This window comes from Aythya fuligula, chromosome 5 (genome assembly GCF_009819795.1).
Source record: "Aythya fuligula isolate bAytFul2 chromosome 5, bAytFul2.pri, whole genome shotgun sequence".
Lineage (NCBI taxonomy): Eukaryota > Metazoa > Chordata > Aves > Anseriformes > Anatidae > Aythya > Aythya fuligula.
The window spans coordinates 62,393,189-62,412,741 of NC_045563.1; the positions used below are offsets into that span (position 1 = coordinate 62,393,189).

The following is a 19,553-nucleotide window of genomic DNA, read 5'->3' on the forward strand; positions in this document are numbered from 1 at the left end:
GCATGTTACTTTTATTATTAATCATGATTACCTATCGCCAAAACATTAGTACTTCAGTGTAAACACTGCAAAACACATACATGATGTAACAGATGGAATATTGACAGATTGAAACACATTTGATCTGTTATCTATCCACAAGATGTAGAAATAAGGCATATGGTCAGCAGATAGGAGAGTTTCAATTAACAGCCCTAGTGCTTAGCTTTCCTCCCACACACCTTAACTCTGTCAGTTATTCTGCTGGATTCCTCATAGTTAATCTGGTATCTTCAGGAGGTCATACCTGAGGAAGGCTGTTAGCTGGCTGAAACATCATTCTTTTATTTTTTTCACTTTCCTGTGTACAAAGGAAACAAACAATGAATAGCTAGAGAGCTTAGTCTTAAAAAAAAATAATAATTAAAAATTGACAGTTTTCTGCTAGGAAGATAACTGTGTGGCCTGAGAGACTTCACTTGTTCACTCTCACACGTTTATACACAACTGACAATTTATTCCACTGAGACGATCTTGACATAAAACTGTAGAATTGATCACATCTCTGTGATAGAAGCTTGACAGTTTTCCCACACAGCACTGTCAAAACTTCCCATCAGTAGCTGTAAACAGAATTAGCAGGGTGGCCACTTAGCAACCAAATGCTTTTGTTTTTGCAATCTTACAGCGTGGCGCCGTCTTCTTTTAGGCTGAATGCACTCCTGTCCATACGATGGCCACTGAAAATCTTGGGGGGGCATTTTGCTATTCTGGCTCTCCACCTCTTCAGAATCAGAGTCATCCTGTTGCATTGAAGGAAAGTGCCTATCTGGATAGATCTCCTTCAGTTTGCTCTCAAAGAATACATCTAAGCATCGTCCAGCCTCAGCAACCTCTGAATCTGGCTGTAAGAGAATAAATAACCATTCAGTTATTCCACCTGCACAAGGAAATCATCAACAATCAGAAACAAATGCCTACCCTACCCTAATGTCTCGCTTTGTTTCTGTCTGCTACATCTCCATTAGTATTCTGCATTTTTTCTACAGGCCATTAGCTCCTCTGCATTTACAATGTAAGTAAAAACCAGATGCTTCTATTAAGGGAAATGATTCTGCACCTCTAAGAAAAAGAGATGTGCAGTGGACTAGAAAGAATAGCCATTGCCATCGCTTAGGATGCACCCGAATTTTCCTAGCTATTTTCCTAGGTAAGCATGGCTTCTCACAGTAAACTCAGCATCATTCCAGAAAGTTGTCAGCTGAGATGTCCTCTTTGATTTGAGATCTGTATATACCTCCCGTTCTCAGATCTGCATGTATCTCAATTTTGCCATTAAATGAATAAATTAAATCTATGTAACTCCAAGAGTAAAATTGATTAATCCTCCTGCTTATCCCAGTCTAATATCTGATGTTAATGAGACCAATAGAATTATGCCACTGTGACAGCCTGAAAGCGTAACCCTCCAAGAAGTTGTATCCCCTCACCCACATATATTAGAAACGTACATAATTGAACTTTGCACAGTTCCAAAACATGAGACGCACATCAGTCACAAGTTCCTCAGGTGCAGAATAGTGGAACTTGTCCTTTTTTTGCAGCTTTTTTCGTATGATTGACAAATCCATTGGCCTTTTTATGATCTGATAATAATGTCGAGCCTGCAATAAGAATAAAATACAGGTATGTAACCTTTTTAAAACATTTCCTGTCCAGACTTCTGCTTGTAGTTTGGACAGAAGTCAAACTGCAGAGGATTCCTTGCAGCAAGGAAGAGGGCTCTGATCTGCTAGCTACACTTGCACATCGTCTTCCTGTATGCCTTTAGCTTTGATTAAGTATATACTTGCTTGCAAGATTGGTCTTGAAAACAGCACACTTCAGGGACTACTTTGCTATTTTCACTTCCTAAAGTTAATCCCCAGATATATATGTCATCATTAAACCATAATCAATAATATATGTAACACTGATAATTAGCTACTATTTTCCCCTAGCAGTTTTTACAATAATGTGCTGAGATACTGGCAGCTGATACTGTGGGTAGTAGTCTGCCAAGAGTGACTAAAAAAATATGCTACTACGCACTCTTTCTAAAGTTCAACAAAAGTTTTTTTCAATGGCACCAGCTACCAGGATTTCCCACACCATAAATGTTTCTGGAACAAAATTTACTTGTTAGATCATGTGTTCTGTAAGTTCATTACAAGCTTTATTAGAATGTGTTGTTTTATATATATATATATAGTTATAGTTATTTGGACTGTTTCTTCACATAAACACTCCTGTTATTCTCTCATTTTTCTCCTTCAACTCGTCTCACATTGTGTTCCCCTGTTAAAATCACATGAATCTACAACTTCCATAAAGTAGCCAGTTAACAGCTGAGTACATGGCTGAAACAGCAGTCAGGCTCCACACCTTCCCGTGAACACAGTCACAACTGCCTTTGTGCAACAGGCCAGGAGCAGGGAGTCCAGGGTTATTTCAGAAGCAGACCACTCCTCTGGCAATAGTACAACGTCATACTAATGCAACTTCCTTTATCACTTGAACACCTTACATACCCTTAGTATTCATACCATTGTCTTAAACTGACACTCAAATCTGGCCTGAGAACATTTGCCAGCATTTACCCGCCTCAAATCTGACACTTCAAAGTACTTGCAAGTGGGAAACAGCCACCCCCACCTAGGAAGCAATGTTAGTTAGAAAAAAAAAATGCAGTTAATATATTTCAAGAAGACAAAGGAGAAACTCATGAGGTCTACCAGAGTATTCTTTGGCTTCCCTCTAATGGAGATGTGTTCAGTACTTACCAGAGGGCTGACGGGTTCATGGAATGGGAGGCTCAGACTACTGCAGAATAGGGAAAGCACCAGCTTTTCACACTTCTGGAGAAGCCAATTTTGGGAAAAAAAAAAAATAAATAATAATAATTCAAAACAAGTGAGTTTCACTCTTGCCCTTAGCTAATCAATCATACTGACACAGGGAGTATTTATGTAACCTGTACATTTCTGATGCAAAATAGCATGCTTCATTCTAATCTGGGGAACATTTTGACTCTTTTTTGTTTGTTTTTGGTTTGATTTTTTACAGTTTTGAAAGTGAGGATAGTAAAAGAAATGGAAGAAAAGAAACACTTTGCAATGTATTTTGTGTGCATGTGAAATTATTCACTCAGAGGGTGGTGAGGCACTGGAACAAGTTGCTCAGAGAAGCTGTGGATGCCCCATTCCTGGAGGTGTTTGAGGCCAGGCTGGATGGGGCTTCATGCAACCTGGTCTGGTGGGAGGTGTCCCTGCCCATGGCATGGGGTTGGAACTGAATGATCTTTAAATTCCCTTCCAATCCAAACCATTCTGTGATCTATGATTCATACAAATGGATGTAAGCTGTTTAATCATCATTAAGTTGCAAAATACTTATACTAGTCTTCCTTTGTTCCTTCCAAAATCTTCCTTTGTGTCCCCCCTCCCCAAACTGATTACAAGAAATGCACTACAAAATAGTTATAAGCCACATTTTCCCCCTTAAGAAAAGAAGTCTCTAACAAATTCAATTTTCTAAAAAGAACTTCGCAAATCAACAGCTATTTCTGGCCAGTTGTACCCAATGTGATGAGGGATCACATAAACGTCCAGAAGTTACATCTAGCTTTTTAAGGACACAGTCGCTCAGGTCTGGAAATAGCATGGATGAATTTGTGCAGTGCTGCAGCTCTTCAGCCTTGCCAATGAGCTGCAGTGCTCTGGGAATAATTGCTGTTTCCTTTATGTCTTATCCTAGATTTCATTTGTGTAGGGCAAGCTCAGCATCTGCATGCAGCTGTGTGAACTCACCCTCCCTGGCCAGCTGTCACTAACATACTCAGAACATCTAGTTGGAGTTTCTGGCTTCCTATTACCAATCAAACTTAAGAAAAGGTATTTTTCATAAGAGATTTGGTGGAGGAAACTGGTAATGGAGATGTAAAAGGATAAACTTCCATCTAGGCTGGGTTAACAGGGCCTACATGTAATCCTGAAGGGGATCAACGGTCCATATGAAGACAGTAAGATGATGGCAATCCAACTGAGAGTCAGAAAGCATCCACATCAGCAAATATCATTACCACTGGCCTAAACAGATGGCTGAGAGGGCACATGTCTTGAAGAAGAGAGATTAAGTGGCAGAGTGCCAAGCAAAGTTGACACAGGGAAGGTCGCTCTGCTGCTGAGTGCAACTTCTCTGTTCAAAGCAGAAGAGAATTCCAGATCTGCGAGTTTCATTTTTCTATAGCATGACATACATTTTAAATTAAACAGCAACTTTCTAGAAAGAATAGAATGATATAACTGAATATTAACACCACTTTTAGTGTATTTACTATCCTCTGAAATATTCTAGAAGGAATCAAGTCAAAACAATCAACTTTCCAATGAAGAGGCAAAGTCTCATGTTGAGATCGTATTTCCTTTCCTACAAAGTAAGGGTATATAGTTATTCCCACCTTCTGATCATAATCATCAAGGCCACACTGTGCATTGTAACTGTGGCTGTAGCGTGTGTTTTCACAGTCATATTCTACCTCTGGTTTCACTGGATTACGGCAAAGCGTACACACCCATTCGCCCCTGCAAAACAAACAAACAAAAATTGAGTCAAATTTGGTGAGCTACCTTGTCAAATAACAAACTTCAGAAATTACTATTTGAAAACAATTCTCATTTTTAACTTGTATTACAACTGTAGGTAATCTTAAGCCCATTCTATTAGATGTCCTTCAAGATATTTGAATATAGTTAGAAACATAGTAATTCCAGATTCTACTTATTACACTTTTTTGGTTACAGAGAAAGAGAAACACAAAATAATAAGTGTTTGAAATTACATAGCAGTAAAGCGTGCAGCTATACTGACTCAAGTTCTGTTTAAATATATAAATATTTATATAAATAAAGGTAAGGAAATACAGCCAACAGTAGGGTCACAAGAAAAAAAAAAAAAAAAAAAAAAAAAAAAAACAGCTCCATTAGATGATATATCAATTATAAAATAAATTAACATTATCACAAAAGTCATAATGTGTGCTAGTACATAGGATCCCAAACCAAATAGACATAGTTCTGCATGAACATAATAACTGCCCTTCCTATTTGTTTTCAGAACCCCTTTGAAGAATTTCACGAGAACAGTGATGGAACTTGTGCAACATCAGGACCTCAAATACAATGGTATATTGAAGAACTATCAATACAGAGGTTTAGTTAGAGGAACTAATTTAATTCATTAGTATTTAATTGCTTAGGAAGCTTATTTTGCAAGGAAAACTATTTTTTCACAGTGCTTTAAAACAAAAGGTTAATAATGACTTAGCTCTTAGAGAAAAGAAGGAAAAGCCAAGCTATGGAACTTTCTGCTTTCTTAACAGAAAGAACAAGCCAGAACTTCCAAGCTAATATCCCACAAGGTATTTTGCTCAGCTGAGACAGTTATTTGGCCTTGGCAGAAATGAAGTCTTTGGTCCCACTTATAAGTGAAAAACTTATAACTGAATTCAGAATTATACAACACCAATCATGCACATTTTTCACACTTCTTAAGTTTGCTATGTGGACACATACCTAGCTGGGCATCTTTGTCACATAAAATTTGTCTGTGACAAGTTGCTATATGAGACTATATGTCTTAGGAAACCCATGTCCCAAACACTGCCAACAAAAGCCCCAGTAGTCCTAAATTTCCACCAGAACTGGCTGGAAAACTGAACATTTATATATATACATTTATTTATTTTTAACTGTCGAGCTCACTGATTGCCCCTGTGCTTTTGCAAGTCACTGTTCTTGCAGGAAAGAGTTGACAGCTATACCACCAATATTACATGAGAGTTAGAATTTTACTTTTTCTCCAGAAAGTTGTAAGATCTTAAAGCTTAGGTCTGCCACTTCCTTTGTTGTACTGGCCAGCTAACTGCAGGAAAGGCGTGGAAATGGTTGTTGTTAATACATACTTGAAACTAGATGAAAATAAGACAATTCTTTCCTTTGTAAGAAAGTAACAAAAAAGGTAAGTAGAGATGCAGTCCTTGCCTTTGTGTTCGGCTGACATATACATCTCTGAGGAAATATTCTACCCCAAGGCAGTAAGCAGAAATGGAGCACATTAGTGAAATGTCATACATACACTGGAAAGCTGAGGAGGGCTGGAACATGGCAGGAGAGATGGAAGACCTTGGGGCAGTGATCACAACATAACAGTTCTCCTCCATTAAGACACACAGCGCAGAAATCTTCATTCTCAATTGTATTGACTTCCTGAGTGACTGGAGATTTTTTCATCGTGAGGGAGGTACCATTACTGAACTTCTGATCAGAAGGTAGAGTATCTACAGGAGGAGATTGTATCTGTCCTTCAGCCTGGGTTATAACAAATTTTCTGTCTTCCGTGCTCTCCTCTTTGCATTTCAGTCCTTCAGGTGGACCATCTTTATTTATCTTAAAGGAAGAAAAATCTGGGATCACACAGTCATCATTTTCATATCTAAGCATATAACAGCAGTACTTACCTGCAGAAAAATTAGTTTCTCTACAATGAACCCTACTGGAGAGGGCACTGAGTTTTAGCAGGCTTATGCTCAGCTCAGAATCAGACACTGGTTGGCCAGGTCATCTTGGTCAAGTCGCTTCCTCCACATACCACAGTATCATAACACAGACAGAGTAGCATAGATTTCATGTCACAGAAACAAGCTTATATATGGTAACTGTATGAAGCACCTCTGCCACATGCAAGTTTTACAGGAAATAGCTCAAGAAAAAGAAAAAAAAAGAAAAAGAGAGAGAGAGAGAGAACATTTTTTTTTTTGTTCCCAACAGAAATTCTAATTTCATTCTGTGAAAGGAAATTCACATTTAAGACTCTGATGAAGTGATAGAATATTAAGCTTTTTAAAAAACTGTAACACTGTAATTTCTGGAATTGGTTCCTATCATCCAAAGATGCCATGCCTGAATATGCATTTATGTTAGATTTAAGTTATTTTTCTATGTTTGTGACTAGACAGACAATCCAGACTGTTAGAATACAAAAACACTACAGCTATCTGATGAAACAGACTTCTCAGAAATGGAAGTAAAAGGGAACTATGCAGAAAACAAAAGCTGTATCCTCTTACTTCAGCCCATCACAGAAGTGTATGAGGGTGAAATGAATTATAAGAGTACTTATAAACAGACCTGTTTAGTGTATAATAACTTTCAGTAACTATGAATATAAGCCAGAGAAATAATAATGAAAAAGCAGGTAAAACTTCAAACAAATTCCACTCACTCTTATAGCCATACTTGAAGACTGGGTCCCACATTCAATTATCAGGAGGAAACTGCCCTCCTGCTCACTCTCCTGTGGCTGGAGCTTAAAAACTGGGAGCTCCCCAGATTCTGATGCATGTATCTTCAGACGTTCCAGTCTCACATAAGGAATCTTCAGCTCTCTAGGGCCAGATCTATTAAAATGAAACATGGTTAAATTAAGTCATATTCCACAAAATTCTCCTCCCTACTCAGTTTCAACATTTTCCATGTACTATTGTTTGTTCTCTTTTTCCTTTGTGACTCTTTTGGCTAAAATCTGAAAAGTTTTTCACATGCCGATTCTTTAAGAAATTGGAATACAAGAATTTTCATTTAACAATGTGAGCAAATGCATTATTAACTTCTGTCCTAAAATCTTTCCCTGACTATCCTCAAATGTATTGGTTTTAATCATCTCAATTCAAGACTGGTTTGATGCTTTTCAGTGTGGCTGGCTTCAAATAAGAATGTCATTTTGAGCATATCATTCACCTTTGCTTTAAAATCTTAGCACAGCAATAGCAAAAACCAAAATTTTATGAAATTCAAGATAATGTTAATCCTGTTACCATTATATATGTATATTTGTTAGGTTTAATTGGGGCTAAACAGCTCATAGTTGTTCAAATGAGATAAGTGCAAATATTTAAACGTTCTGAAAAATCACAAGAGAACAGGAATGCATGAACTCACCACTTGTTTTAAATTGTTTTCAAGTTTTAAGAAAATACTTCATAACTTTCAGAATTATTATCTATAAGGAATCTTGCATTCTTTTTAAAACAAGTCTTCCATTAGCATTAAGTATGAGAAATTTTCTAAATATACGCATAAAATTTCATGGCCAGTGCTTTTCTATAAAAAAAAAGACTGTTACCTGACATCCTGATTGCTTTTCATATCCATTTCTAAATGTTCCTTTTCACAGTTATTGGAATCTGGAACAGAAGATAAGAAAATGAATAAAATATTTATAATATCAGTCAGATTAGTGTAGAAAGTACTTCAATATTCATGTACTTCTGACTGGTGTTTAATATGATATCATAAGTGAATTATGGAATCATTTCATCTATATGTATATCAAATGTGTGTGCTATTTTCTATTCTGGGATACAGTCTTTCTCTCTCTCTTTGCTTTCAACCACAGTTGAAAGTCCTGTGTTGAATACAAGGAGCCTTTCCCAAATATTTTGTGGAAATGGTTACATTCCTATGGTATTACAGACGTACACAGACATGACACATTCATTCATGTACAGGGAACAATGTAAGTAATCCTCTTTGCCATTTATTTTTCACTTGACAACAATAGACCTGCTGAGGTCTGAATGCTTGAGGCTCAGGAAGTCTTTGCAGTCTCCTGTTCCATGCTTACAGCTCCTGGATAATTCTAGTTACTGGAAACAGAAAAGAAATCATGCCTTCCATCTGTCTCTTAGGGACAAAAGCTATACTATAGGATTCCTTTATACCCTCCAAAATACGTAACATATAAACACGTCAATTCAAAGTTTTCCATTACATAAGCATTCCATTACATAACTGCAGCTCTTGACTGATATTAGACATCAGTAACAAAGCAGCTTTGGAGAGACGGAATGGGGGATAGAGATGAATGCTCCAACAGATGCCCCTGTAAACATCAGTCCATTGACAACCTCCATACTTTGTTAGGAATTATTTTGACGTAGATAATACTAACAAGAAAATAAACCATGTCTATCTGGAGATAAGTAAGCGCCATCAAAACATAATTTTTCAAAGAACGTAGTGCAGGCCAATGGTCCCTGGCTCATTGCTTTAGAGCAATGTGCCTCTGAGATATTCTCTTGTTGTTCCCAGTCATAGGAAACACAAAACAATCGAGACTAACACGGACAGGTGTATGTCATGTCACTCCAATGCGTTATTCGCCTGTGACTGTTGCTCAGGTGAAGGCTGGTAGTCAAGGCTCTGGACAGAATTACTAAGGTGTGACCGCACACTTAGCTGAAGGAGTAGCTCTTGTACACTGTCAAACCAGAGGATGTTCCAGTGGTGCTGGGGTCCTAACCTTATTCAACATTTCCACCAGTAACTTGGCTCATGAAGAAAGAGTACTTATAAAAGGTGTAGAAGACACCAACCCAGAGGGGTTGCAAGAGCGTTGGAGAATGTTGACAATCCAAAAATTATCTTGATACATTTTTTTAAAAAATATCCTAACTCGGCATGCCTGAATTGAGGCAACTCCAAGTCCTATGCTTATGAAGGAAGGATCAGATGAATGAAATCACGAAGGAAATTAACTTGACTAGGGAACTGTTCTGTAGAAGGAACTAAGGGTTAATGCCATACCCTTCACTACAAGCAAGTCAATCATGTAATGCTGCTGGAAAAGAAGGCAAATGCCATCCTGCAGCGTATTACCAGTAGTGAGGAATGTAAAACACAGGAAGCCAATAACCTGCGCTGCTCAGCACCCCAGAGGCCTCTGCTGCAACACTGCATTCAGCTGTGGGCAGCACTCTAATTGCAGAGAGCCCAGAATAGCACAGAAGGAATGAGGTGGTTTAAAAAAGAAAAGCAACTGAGCCATGAGGAGAGCCTGAAATCATCAGATTTGTTTAGTCTAGGAAAGGGGTGGGAGGATCTGCGCAAACCATGATAAGAAGAAAAGAGGCTGTATGAAGAAAAATGATGAAACGATGTAAAATTTTACCACATCCCTTAGGGGTTAGGATAAGAAGTGTTTTGCTCTAAATTAAGCTGCAATGTTTAGATTTGGTATTAAAAAAAAAAAAAAAAAAAAAAAAAAAAAAGGATGAGCCACTGGACATGCACACCAAAAGGAGTGGGTTTTGGCAGCACAGCACTGCCAAAGCCAGTTAGTCCTACAGAGAGCCTCCAGCAAAGATATGCTACCTCTGCAACAAAGAATCTCTCACTGATGCATGCTGCACACCATGACGACATCTCCTTAGGTCTCCCTTCACTGCACTTCTTCAGACAGAGAGCAGGATGGGTATTATTCACTACTGATCATTCCTTGGGGAAAGGGAGCAGCATTGAGGTCAACGCTCCAGTCTTTCCATCCCTGCTCAGAGCAAATCTGTAGTGTCTATTATGGATTACGTAATTCTGCATGCTGGGACTTTCTGTGTAGAGTGTCACACAACCCAAATCAGACACTACAAAACTGCTCCTTTCAAAGTGACTTAACCTGACCGAGGCACAGCTTTTTAGGGGTGCAGCTGATCCTTACTACTCCCAGCTTACAGCTGATTGTGGCATAACTGTCACAGTTTGGCATAGTACATCTAAGAGAAGACAAATACATTTCCTTGGTTCACTGAACTAGGCCTTCTTTGTACTAATTAGAATTCTCTGTATAAAAATACAGCATGAAGATAAAAATATTAATTCATCTTTTACGGAGAAAAGCAGCCAAATATTGGCATAAGTCACAGAATAACAGCTTGATCCTGAAATCCCTTGCTTGCATGAATAGTCCCATTGACTTTTAGAGTTTGCAGGAATGAGGCTTTACAGTATAGCACAAGGATGCTGGCAATTTGCCCATGAAAAGAGTTAAGTAAGGTCTAATTCTCCATTAAGACTGAAGAAATAGGCCTTGGCTGAAGGGAATGTTCCACAGTAGAAGAGCCAAGCAAAAGCACATACTGTGAAATATATTAACCTTACAAAAATTTGCTATATGACTGATGTGCAGGACTTAGCAGAAAGCACGTTATATTTTGGAAGTCCTTTTTTTTTTTTTTTTTTTTTTTTTTTCTTCCCTAAATTGAATTTGGACTCTTAAAACCAGCTCTTCAATAGTCATAACAGCAGGTCTCATTAACAGGAAGTGCTTTTAAGAGAACTAAAATCCAGGTACTTCACATAGTCACACTCATTTCTTGTTCAGAGATGAAAGATATTACAAATTCAAGGCATATAATTTCCAAGCTTTCCTTCACAAATGAAATCAAACACGCTTTTCCATTGGATTAAGTACTTGGTAATATTTGAAGCTTGATGGAAAAACACATTTATGAAAGTACATTAAAAAGCATACCGTTTTGTAATGCTTGTAATGCACAGTGATAAGAAAAAAACTCCCAAACCTAAAGAAAACAACGAAAAGCCTGGTACCTTCTTCATTTCTAAGTTGTCTCATTCTGTCATTCACAGGCAGGGAAGAATTGTTGCTGAGCACTTCAGAAGGAGAAGTACAACGCTGAGATTTTTTGACCGAAAGATTAATAGGTTCTTCCAGCACTTTTTGCATAGAAAGACTTAATTCATTTACTACATCTTGCCCATCAGAGGCCATGCTGTTTTCTAGAGGATGATCCACAGTATTCAAGTCTTCATTTTCCAGCTTCAGAGGAAAAAAATATCAAATTTTATAATTAATTTTCTTTGTTTCCACCTTAAGCAAACAACTTGTAATCAGTCTTCAAGTACCAGCTTGAAGACTGATTGAAGCTTGAAGCCAAACTGTACTTAACTGAAACAGGCACTTTTTACATGACTAACAATAATGTGTACTACCAATGAAAATGGGGTCCTTTTCAGTAGAGGAGTTTGAGTGATTCCTACCTTGCACTTAGCGCTGCTCTGGAGCGTATCACCTGGTTCAAAGCCAGGGCTCAGGTCGCCTGGAGCTCTGCCCAGTACTAAGCTGTAGCTGGGTACTGGTTCTGGTGGAGTATCACAGTCACAACGGGTGTTCGGGGATGAACCAAGTGCTACAGCAGCCACACCTTGTATCTGTGGATCAGCGGACCTGGATAACCTTGTTGAAGGTAGTTCCATTTCTAAATCGTTTGAAAAGCCCACAATGCTTAATGATGCTGAACGCTGGGGAAAGGAATAAAAACAGTATGTTAATCAGTTTTCTGGCAGCAAAATATTGTTGTTATTTCTGTAATGGATGAGATGCTGTTTCAGCTGTAGGTAATGAAGCAGTTGAGTCACAAGGTCATGAGAGTATCTATTGCAATCGGACACTATTTCCAGAGGCTTTACAGTTTCCGTCATTAAAAGTGAAAACTGGAAAAGGAGATGCCCATGTTACTCTTCTGTGACTTAGAAAAATTGTCATCCTTTGATCACTCCCAGGCATCCTGATTTTTAACTTCCTACAATGAATGAGAAATTTAAGCAGGTAGAACACTGTCCTAAATTTATCTTTGATATCAACCCTTCTAATTTCCATTAAGCCATTCCATGAGGAATAAGATTCAGACCACAAATTTTATCATTTTATTCAGCAATCATCAGATCATTTTACTCAGGATGAAGTTTTAGAAAAAATAAGATTCAGATCTGACATAAACAGATGAAACTATTGTTACTTTATGATGCTAAACACTTTATGGTAGTGAGTCTGTTTCATTAAAACTGAAGGCACTTGCCATTTAAATATCATAGTGTAACCCCAAAACCATATTCTACGTATTAAGAAGGAAATGATGTACATGAAAAGAAAAGGAGAAGCCTATTTACTAAAGACTCTGAAGTAATAGTTTTAGCAATATGCATTTGCTACAATCTCGTGACTCATCACCATTAGAAATACAGAAACAATGTTATGCAAAATAAAGCAAATCCCTCCATTTAAGTGATTTCCTTAAGCTCCCTTACAGCCAGGAACTTGTGACTGAACTGAAATCACATCTCTGCTAGCATCCATATGAAGCAAATATAAGCAGCCTTAAGAAGTACAGAGATCTGTGTCATTTCGATATGTAATTTTCCATTTACTTCATCATAGTTCATTGGTGTTTCATTACCCGTGGTAATTGACTGAATAAATCCTTTCCATTTGACTACCATACAGTAAGTAGTACTCATTATAATATAAATCAAGACAAAAAGAAATGTGTTGATCGCATCTGAATTAGAGTTTAATTTCATTGTACTGATTTTTCTGCTGGGGCCTGTGACTTAGAAGTGAATCTGAGACAGGACCCATTTTGTAGATGTAATTAATTTAATTCTCAGCTGCCACTCCATTTTGGATTTTGATAACTTTGTCCATCTTAATCTGGCAGTGGTAAAATCAGTAGTCTAGACCGAGCTGTCCAGTTGTGCCTGTGTAAATCCTACATAACGCCAAAGATATCGGTCTCAAATCCCTCTGCATGCAATACATTTCACCCATGTGCTAGGAGAACATTCTGCCCACAGACATTAACTTTTGTCTAAGGATGTAATATAATTGCCTTTTCCTCAGTTTGCAATAGATTCTGCAGCATTTGAGACGAAGACATCAGCTCTTCTGCAGAGTTCAGAGTGCTCTAGTAAGGCTTTATTATTATTATTATTATTATTATTATTATTATTATTATTATTATTATTATTATTATTAGCAGTCCTGGAGGGTCCTTGCCATCTAGAAGGCACCCCAGATATTACTGGGTCTCTGCAGCCAGGGTATTCTCACTTCTCTTTCTGCTCACTTTTGGGGGTTACTATCCCTGAATCTAAGCTTTCTGAGCTACAACAAATTCTTGGAACCAGCTGGAAACTAGGCAAACATGTTCTTCCTACCTTACATTCGAGTTGAAAACTAGAGCACAACAAATGAGGAAATGCATTGATGGAGGCACCGTTTTCTTTACACCTCATCCGACAGAGCATTTCTAAGATTGCTTAGGTTAGGTAAAACCACCACAGTTTCAAGCCAAAGGAATATACGTAAGTCAGAAAGGAATCCAGCCTTTATGATCCCACATCCTAACGATGACCACAAAGACCAGATATGTTCATGCGCTGTCATAATTTGCTTGTGACAGGTTGAATTGATCTTATATCACTTACAGAAAATAAGTAAGAAACAGAATTCCTACTTGAACTGAACAGATAGAAGTAAGGGGAAAAGGGAGGTCTGATTACAGTCTAAGTCCATTGTGAGCATTAATTAGTTCCCTCTGAGGTAATTAAGTATTTATTTAGTCGGGTTCTCAAAGCCACGAAGCATCCACAAATTCCTCTCTGAGTCACAAGGAGCTACCTAATGGTGTGCTCCAGTGGAAATGGGCATGCTGAGGCACACACATGGTAAGAACATCACACAAAGCTGTGCAGCAAGCTAACTGGAGACCTCGAGGCTACTTGCTTCTAATCAATGCACGTTTTCCTTTGCTTGTATTACAAAAGCGTGCCATCACCTATTACGTACTGAGGCCTCGTAGACCTCTCCACATGTAACTGCACACACTGTGGGTGAAACATTAGCCCTACTATGCCAACAGTACGATTACTCTTGGCTCCAGAGAGCCAAGCTTACTTACTGGGAGCAGTCACTGGGTCTACTCTTCTTGAAGGAAGAAAGAAATACATAGACGCATAAGACTTTGTTCTAACAAACATTTTTGAAAGGTGAAAATCACTTGCATTTTATGGCTATAGCTTTTTTAGTCTTCTAGCTAGCATCAGTTTCTTAGGAGATTTTTTTTTTTTTTTTTTTAGATTATATAAGCCAACATAAAACCTTACTCGTGTTAAAAAGAAAAAAGAATAATGAGGCCATCAAACTGCCATCTGTCTTTCCCTTGGGGCAAAAGTTAATTTTGTGTTTTTTTTAATGATGAAGCAACATTATGATCTTTCAGTACAAAATATTAAAACTCACAGTTAAGAACAGACACATTCCATTCTGATCCATGGAGCTGCTGTCAAGTGTGAAGTGAACAATGCACTGGGAACAAGGCTCATTAATAGCCTATTAATTCACTCCCTAAAATAATCATTTCTTTTGCCATTAGCAAAAATTTCTCTTTTCCCTTGACAGTTCAGCTAGTTTTTGCAGATGGGATGCCTTTAAAGAATTGATCTCTGTTTTATAAAAGCTCTACTGCTTTTACATTGCACCCTTTGAACAACAATAAGCATTAATTATGCTCTTGGGTAGAGGTGGCTTCAGCTGTAGGTTAATTTTGAAACTTTTGACATTTTAATGTACAGTCTGGCACATCCAACTATATCTGACATTAGAAATGGATTTCTCATTGTCTCATAATTAATTTTGGTCTGATGATCCCTATAATATAATGGCAGCAGCATCACCACCCCAAAATGCCTTCTACCACAAATTCCATAGCTATGGTAGTGAAAGGTAAGAATAAAGAACATGCAAAGTGCCTTCAGAGAACAAGAAATAAACATATTGTTCAGTTCAAATATTTCTTTGATCACTGTTGCATTTAAAAAGGTCCAGTGTAAACATGCAGCACTAATACAGAAGAATTCTGAGAAGCAAATACTTACCTTGAAACACTGGGATTAGGATTTGTTAGGATTGTTTTGGCAAAGTCTCAAGGCTGTTGACATTAAGTGTCACAGATAAAGAAAGCTAAAACTAGGAACCGCCAATTCTCTTTGCTATAAGAGAAATAACACGCTGCAAATGGTTGCAGAGTAATGAACGGCTGCTATTAAGTGGAGCAATCCCCCTGGCAGCTCATTATGCTAGGAGGTTAAACAAATGTACTACTCCAATCCAGTTGTTTAACTCACCACACACAGCAGCACTGATAACACAGTCTACACATGCTTCCTATTCATATTGCCCAATTTTAGAGTAGAATCCAAAGGATTTTCTTCCTGTTTTTTTATGAGAAAAAGAATCTAAAGCTTCCTTACATTTTGTCTGAATAAATTGGAGCTAGCTTAAAGTGGAAGGAGGAAGAGATTGTATGGAGCAAGCAGCATCATGTTTTATTTATCCTTTTTTTCCAGGTCAAAGCAAAAGATTTTGTTAAATTAACATGCTGGGAAATGTACCTAATTTCATTAAGCATGAACACATTTGCGCTGTAACTACGGAATCAAAAATGTCAAAAAAAAAAAACACAAACACTGATACTTTCAGAATTTGCAGGACTCTAAATTCCAGAGTCTATTATCATCCTTTTCTTCACCAAATAATCCCCCTAAAACTACTAATAATGGGGGGCAAGCTCACCCTATCCCCAAGCTCAGTTTCAAAGTCCAAGGGTCAGGTATTATATTATTATTACTTCCAATTACTAAGTAATAACACCATATTGAAGGAAATCTAGTAAAAATGAAAACCTGTACCTTGCTCCCCAAGGCTCCCCACCACAAATTTTACATTGCTTTTGAAGGAAAAAGAACAACAACAGTAAAAACATCGTAGTTAAGCACTTGCCACTAAGATGGAGGAGTTGTCCTTAATAAAGCTTAGGATAAATGTGTTCAGGCAAAATATCCGCGAAGGCCACCTACAACAAATTAAGATTGATTATTCTCTCTGAGAGTCCTGCAGCACTGGTGACATTGGCACAGCAAAGCCCAAGTAGTTCCCACACATCTAGTCCCAGGGGGAGGCAGAGAGAGGTTCCACAGGGAACTGCTACTATATTAGCTATGCCACCTATGCAATCCCACCAGTGGAATAAAACAGAAGTCTCTCAGAATGCTCTCAGTTGCGCTCCTTTTTGAAGGCATGGAATATTTTCTAGGATTTCCCCATTTCAAGTACTTCATGGTGCCCAAGGCAGAGTGCTTGAACTAAGACGCTGGGACTTACTGTGAGTCACAATGAAATTTGCAAAAACCAGCATTAGAGCACTATATATGTTTCACTTGTTCTTGTATCTTGAATACTAATTCTGGTCATCCTGTCTCAAAAGGGATTTATCAAAAGAACAAAATATAGAAAAGAGGGCCAAAGATAAAAAGACCAAAGTACAGAATGGCTTCCACAAAACAAAGACACTGAGAAGACCAATAATCACTTTACAGCTTCAGAAGGAAATGGCTGGGAGGAATCTGAGTAGATACAGCTCTTCAGTAATAATTTACAAATACAGCGTATGGCATATTCAGATTTATTTTAAGCAGAAGGTGAAATGACAGCTCGAGGGAAGAAACTCTCAAAGTTTGCTGAGAAACATAAACCGTAGTTTGACAGATGCTATCATGATTGCAGTTTTCAAAAGGGCAGAACCATGAGTGCCAAAGCCTGTTATGTTTTTAGGATGAGTAAGTATGGTACAGAGTGTACCACAGCCCAGGACCCAATCCAGCAGAAGGACAAAATAAGTAATCCTCCCTCCCAGAAGTACAAGCCCTGGTTCTAACTAAAGGGGATGCGCTTAAAGTCTAAGGAGGAGAGAGATCCAGCTAGCTCTGAAACGATGGAGTCTGTTGCAGCAGTACTTCAGCCTTAAACTATAATTTTGTTGTAGATATACAGTAATTATGATGTTTCCTCATATGCTAGGTACAGCCTTTAGACCTCTTGCTCATCACAGCCACAATGAAAATTAGACACAGATATGCAAAACAAGGACCATACGCCCTTTATTACTCCTGAAAACATAGTTTGGCCAAAAAAAAAAAAATCTTTTTATTCTTGCCTGTGCTTTAGAATAGATGATCTCTCCAGTCCTGTGAGCAAATGAATAACTCAACAGCATACTACGTAAAAGCAACAGGTAGGCCATATCCCTGTAGAAGGTTGGTAACCTTCACAAAATTGTGAATCTGAGAGCTCATTCCTTCATACGGCAACATAACAATTCAATGACTTGCAATTCAATATTTCTGCTAGACACTGACTACATATCCCTACTTTATACCACTAGAAAACCAAAATTCTGTCCATTCGATAAAGCTGGATTTAATTTTTGACAGAGGCTGAAACATAAAACCTGAGGATATTTTACAAGTGTATGAAGTGTTTCATCATTGCTTCTCTACTTTTGTTTATCAATAATCAGCTTTAACTGTGAGGGACAGAAAACTACTCATCGGAACAACTCGAACAGGCGTCTCTGAAATCAAAGGCGCTCGGGGCATATGAGTGCCTTGCACTGTGGTGTAACGGCTGCACTAGCACTTGTCTGGGATGATCTGAATAACGCACTTGTGGTTTCCCCATTTGGGTGATGTTGTGATCCCAAGCTATTAATAGCATCTGTTCTGTATCACTTCACACATGAACATGATCCCATATTCAGACAATTCAACTAGTTATCAGTCTGTAATACCAAATGTATGGTGTAAGCACATTTCACAATTAAAACAGAGATGTTTATTTACAAAAGCAATCAAGCCTTTTACCTCTCCAAAATAAAGAAAATCGCTGGACTAATGGAAACTTTTATTTTTTGACAGATCTTGGCAAATACATCACTGATCAATTAATTCTGAGTGTTGCTACATTCTGGTTCACACCACTTTCTCTTTAATGAAAGAATCTCATCAGCCAGGGAATTACCTGCTCCACTAGGAATGCTGCACACAATGAAGGGTGCCAGAGTTCAGCAAAAACTGCAGAACGAAGCCAAGAGGTCCAACAATGATTATTCTCCAAAACACAGAATGCAAATTTCCTCCTGGTAGCAAGAGGTTTCTTTAGCCATTTTCTCTACCATGTTTTCCAAGTGTAGTATTTTTGACTTCACATTCAGATTTCTCCATGTCCTCCAAGAACATGTGAGACAAAATGTTCTGAATACAGGCCATACAAGAATAAATGGATAGACACATATATGGATTTTTTTTTTGTCTGAAGACAAGTGTGGAAACATTTAAATAGGTGAAACAGAGATGATAAAAAATAGACATATTCCCTTATTCTTAAATAAGAACAAATCTCCCATTTAAACTTAGCTTTATTCTAGTTATAAACTATTCTAGTTTATTCTAGCAAAAGCAGTCAGATACCTTTAAACAGCATTCATGGAAAAGTTATTTCAAGTTTTCCTTATTGTGGTTTTCCTTCATTATTTCTAATCAGCCATTTCCAGAGCTGTCAGGATATTGTGACTTCACCCCAAACAGCTCATTAGAAAAGATATATACAAACAAATATGGGTGGTACTGAAGCTGTTGAGTGTCCTCATTTCTTGCAGATATTCCAAGAAACCAGTAAAAACTGTAGAGACATGTGATTTCTGCACAAGAGCATGCACTTCTCAGTACCACTAGGAAAAAAAAAAAAAAAATCCATTTTTTTCCTTTCTCTTGCTGCCTTCTTAGCTTGTACAGCAAACAATAAGCATTTCTTCCTTATTTTTTATTTCTTCCTTTTTAAAAACAGAAAACAAATGACAAAAAAAAAAAAAAAAAAAAAAACTCCTTTCCCCATCAAACTACAATAGACTCTCTCTTGCACATGTGCTTCAATTTTCTTCCCTTTTCTGACTTTTTTCACTTCAGCTGTTGGAAGAAACCTTCCTTTGCAGGTACAGAAGACATGGATTG

General features: G+C 37.8%; 1 protein-coding gene across 1 annotated transcript in view; it reads right to left on the reverse strand.

Moving 5' to 3' along the window:
• Nucleotides 1–280: 280 nt before the first annotated feature.
• TRIM66 (tripartite motif containing 66) overlaps nucleotides 281–19,553 on the reverse strand; it is a 46,740-nt gene continuing 27,467 nt past the window's right edge. Inside the window, exons 15-24 of the mRNA XM_032188565.1 lie at nucleotides 11,910–12,170; nucleotides 11,460–11,688; nucleotides 8,200–8,260; nucleotides 7,300–7,474; nucleotides 6,154–6,464; nucleotides 4,478–4,601; nucleotides 2,802–2,876; nucleotides 1,491–1,643; nucleotides 666–884; nucleotides 281–340 (exon numbers count right to left, since the gene is read on the reverse strand). Coding sequence (XP_032044456.1) covers nucleotides 281–340; nucleotides 666–884; nucleotides 1,491–1,643; nucleotides 2,802–2,876; nucleotides 4,478–4,601; nucleotides 6,154–6,464; nucleotides 7,300–7,474; nucleotides 8,200–8,260; nucleotides 11,460–11,688; nucleotides 11,910–12,170 — 1,668 coding nt within the window. The remainder of the gene's footprint in view (nucleotides 341–665; nucleotides 885–1,490; nucleotides 1,644–2,801; nucleotides 2,877–4,477; nucleotides 4,602–6,153; nucleotides 6,465–7,299; nucleotides 7,475–8,199; nucleotides 8,261–11,459; nucleotides 11,689–11,909; nucleotides 12,171–19,553) is intronic.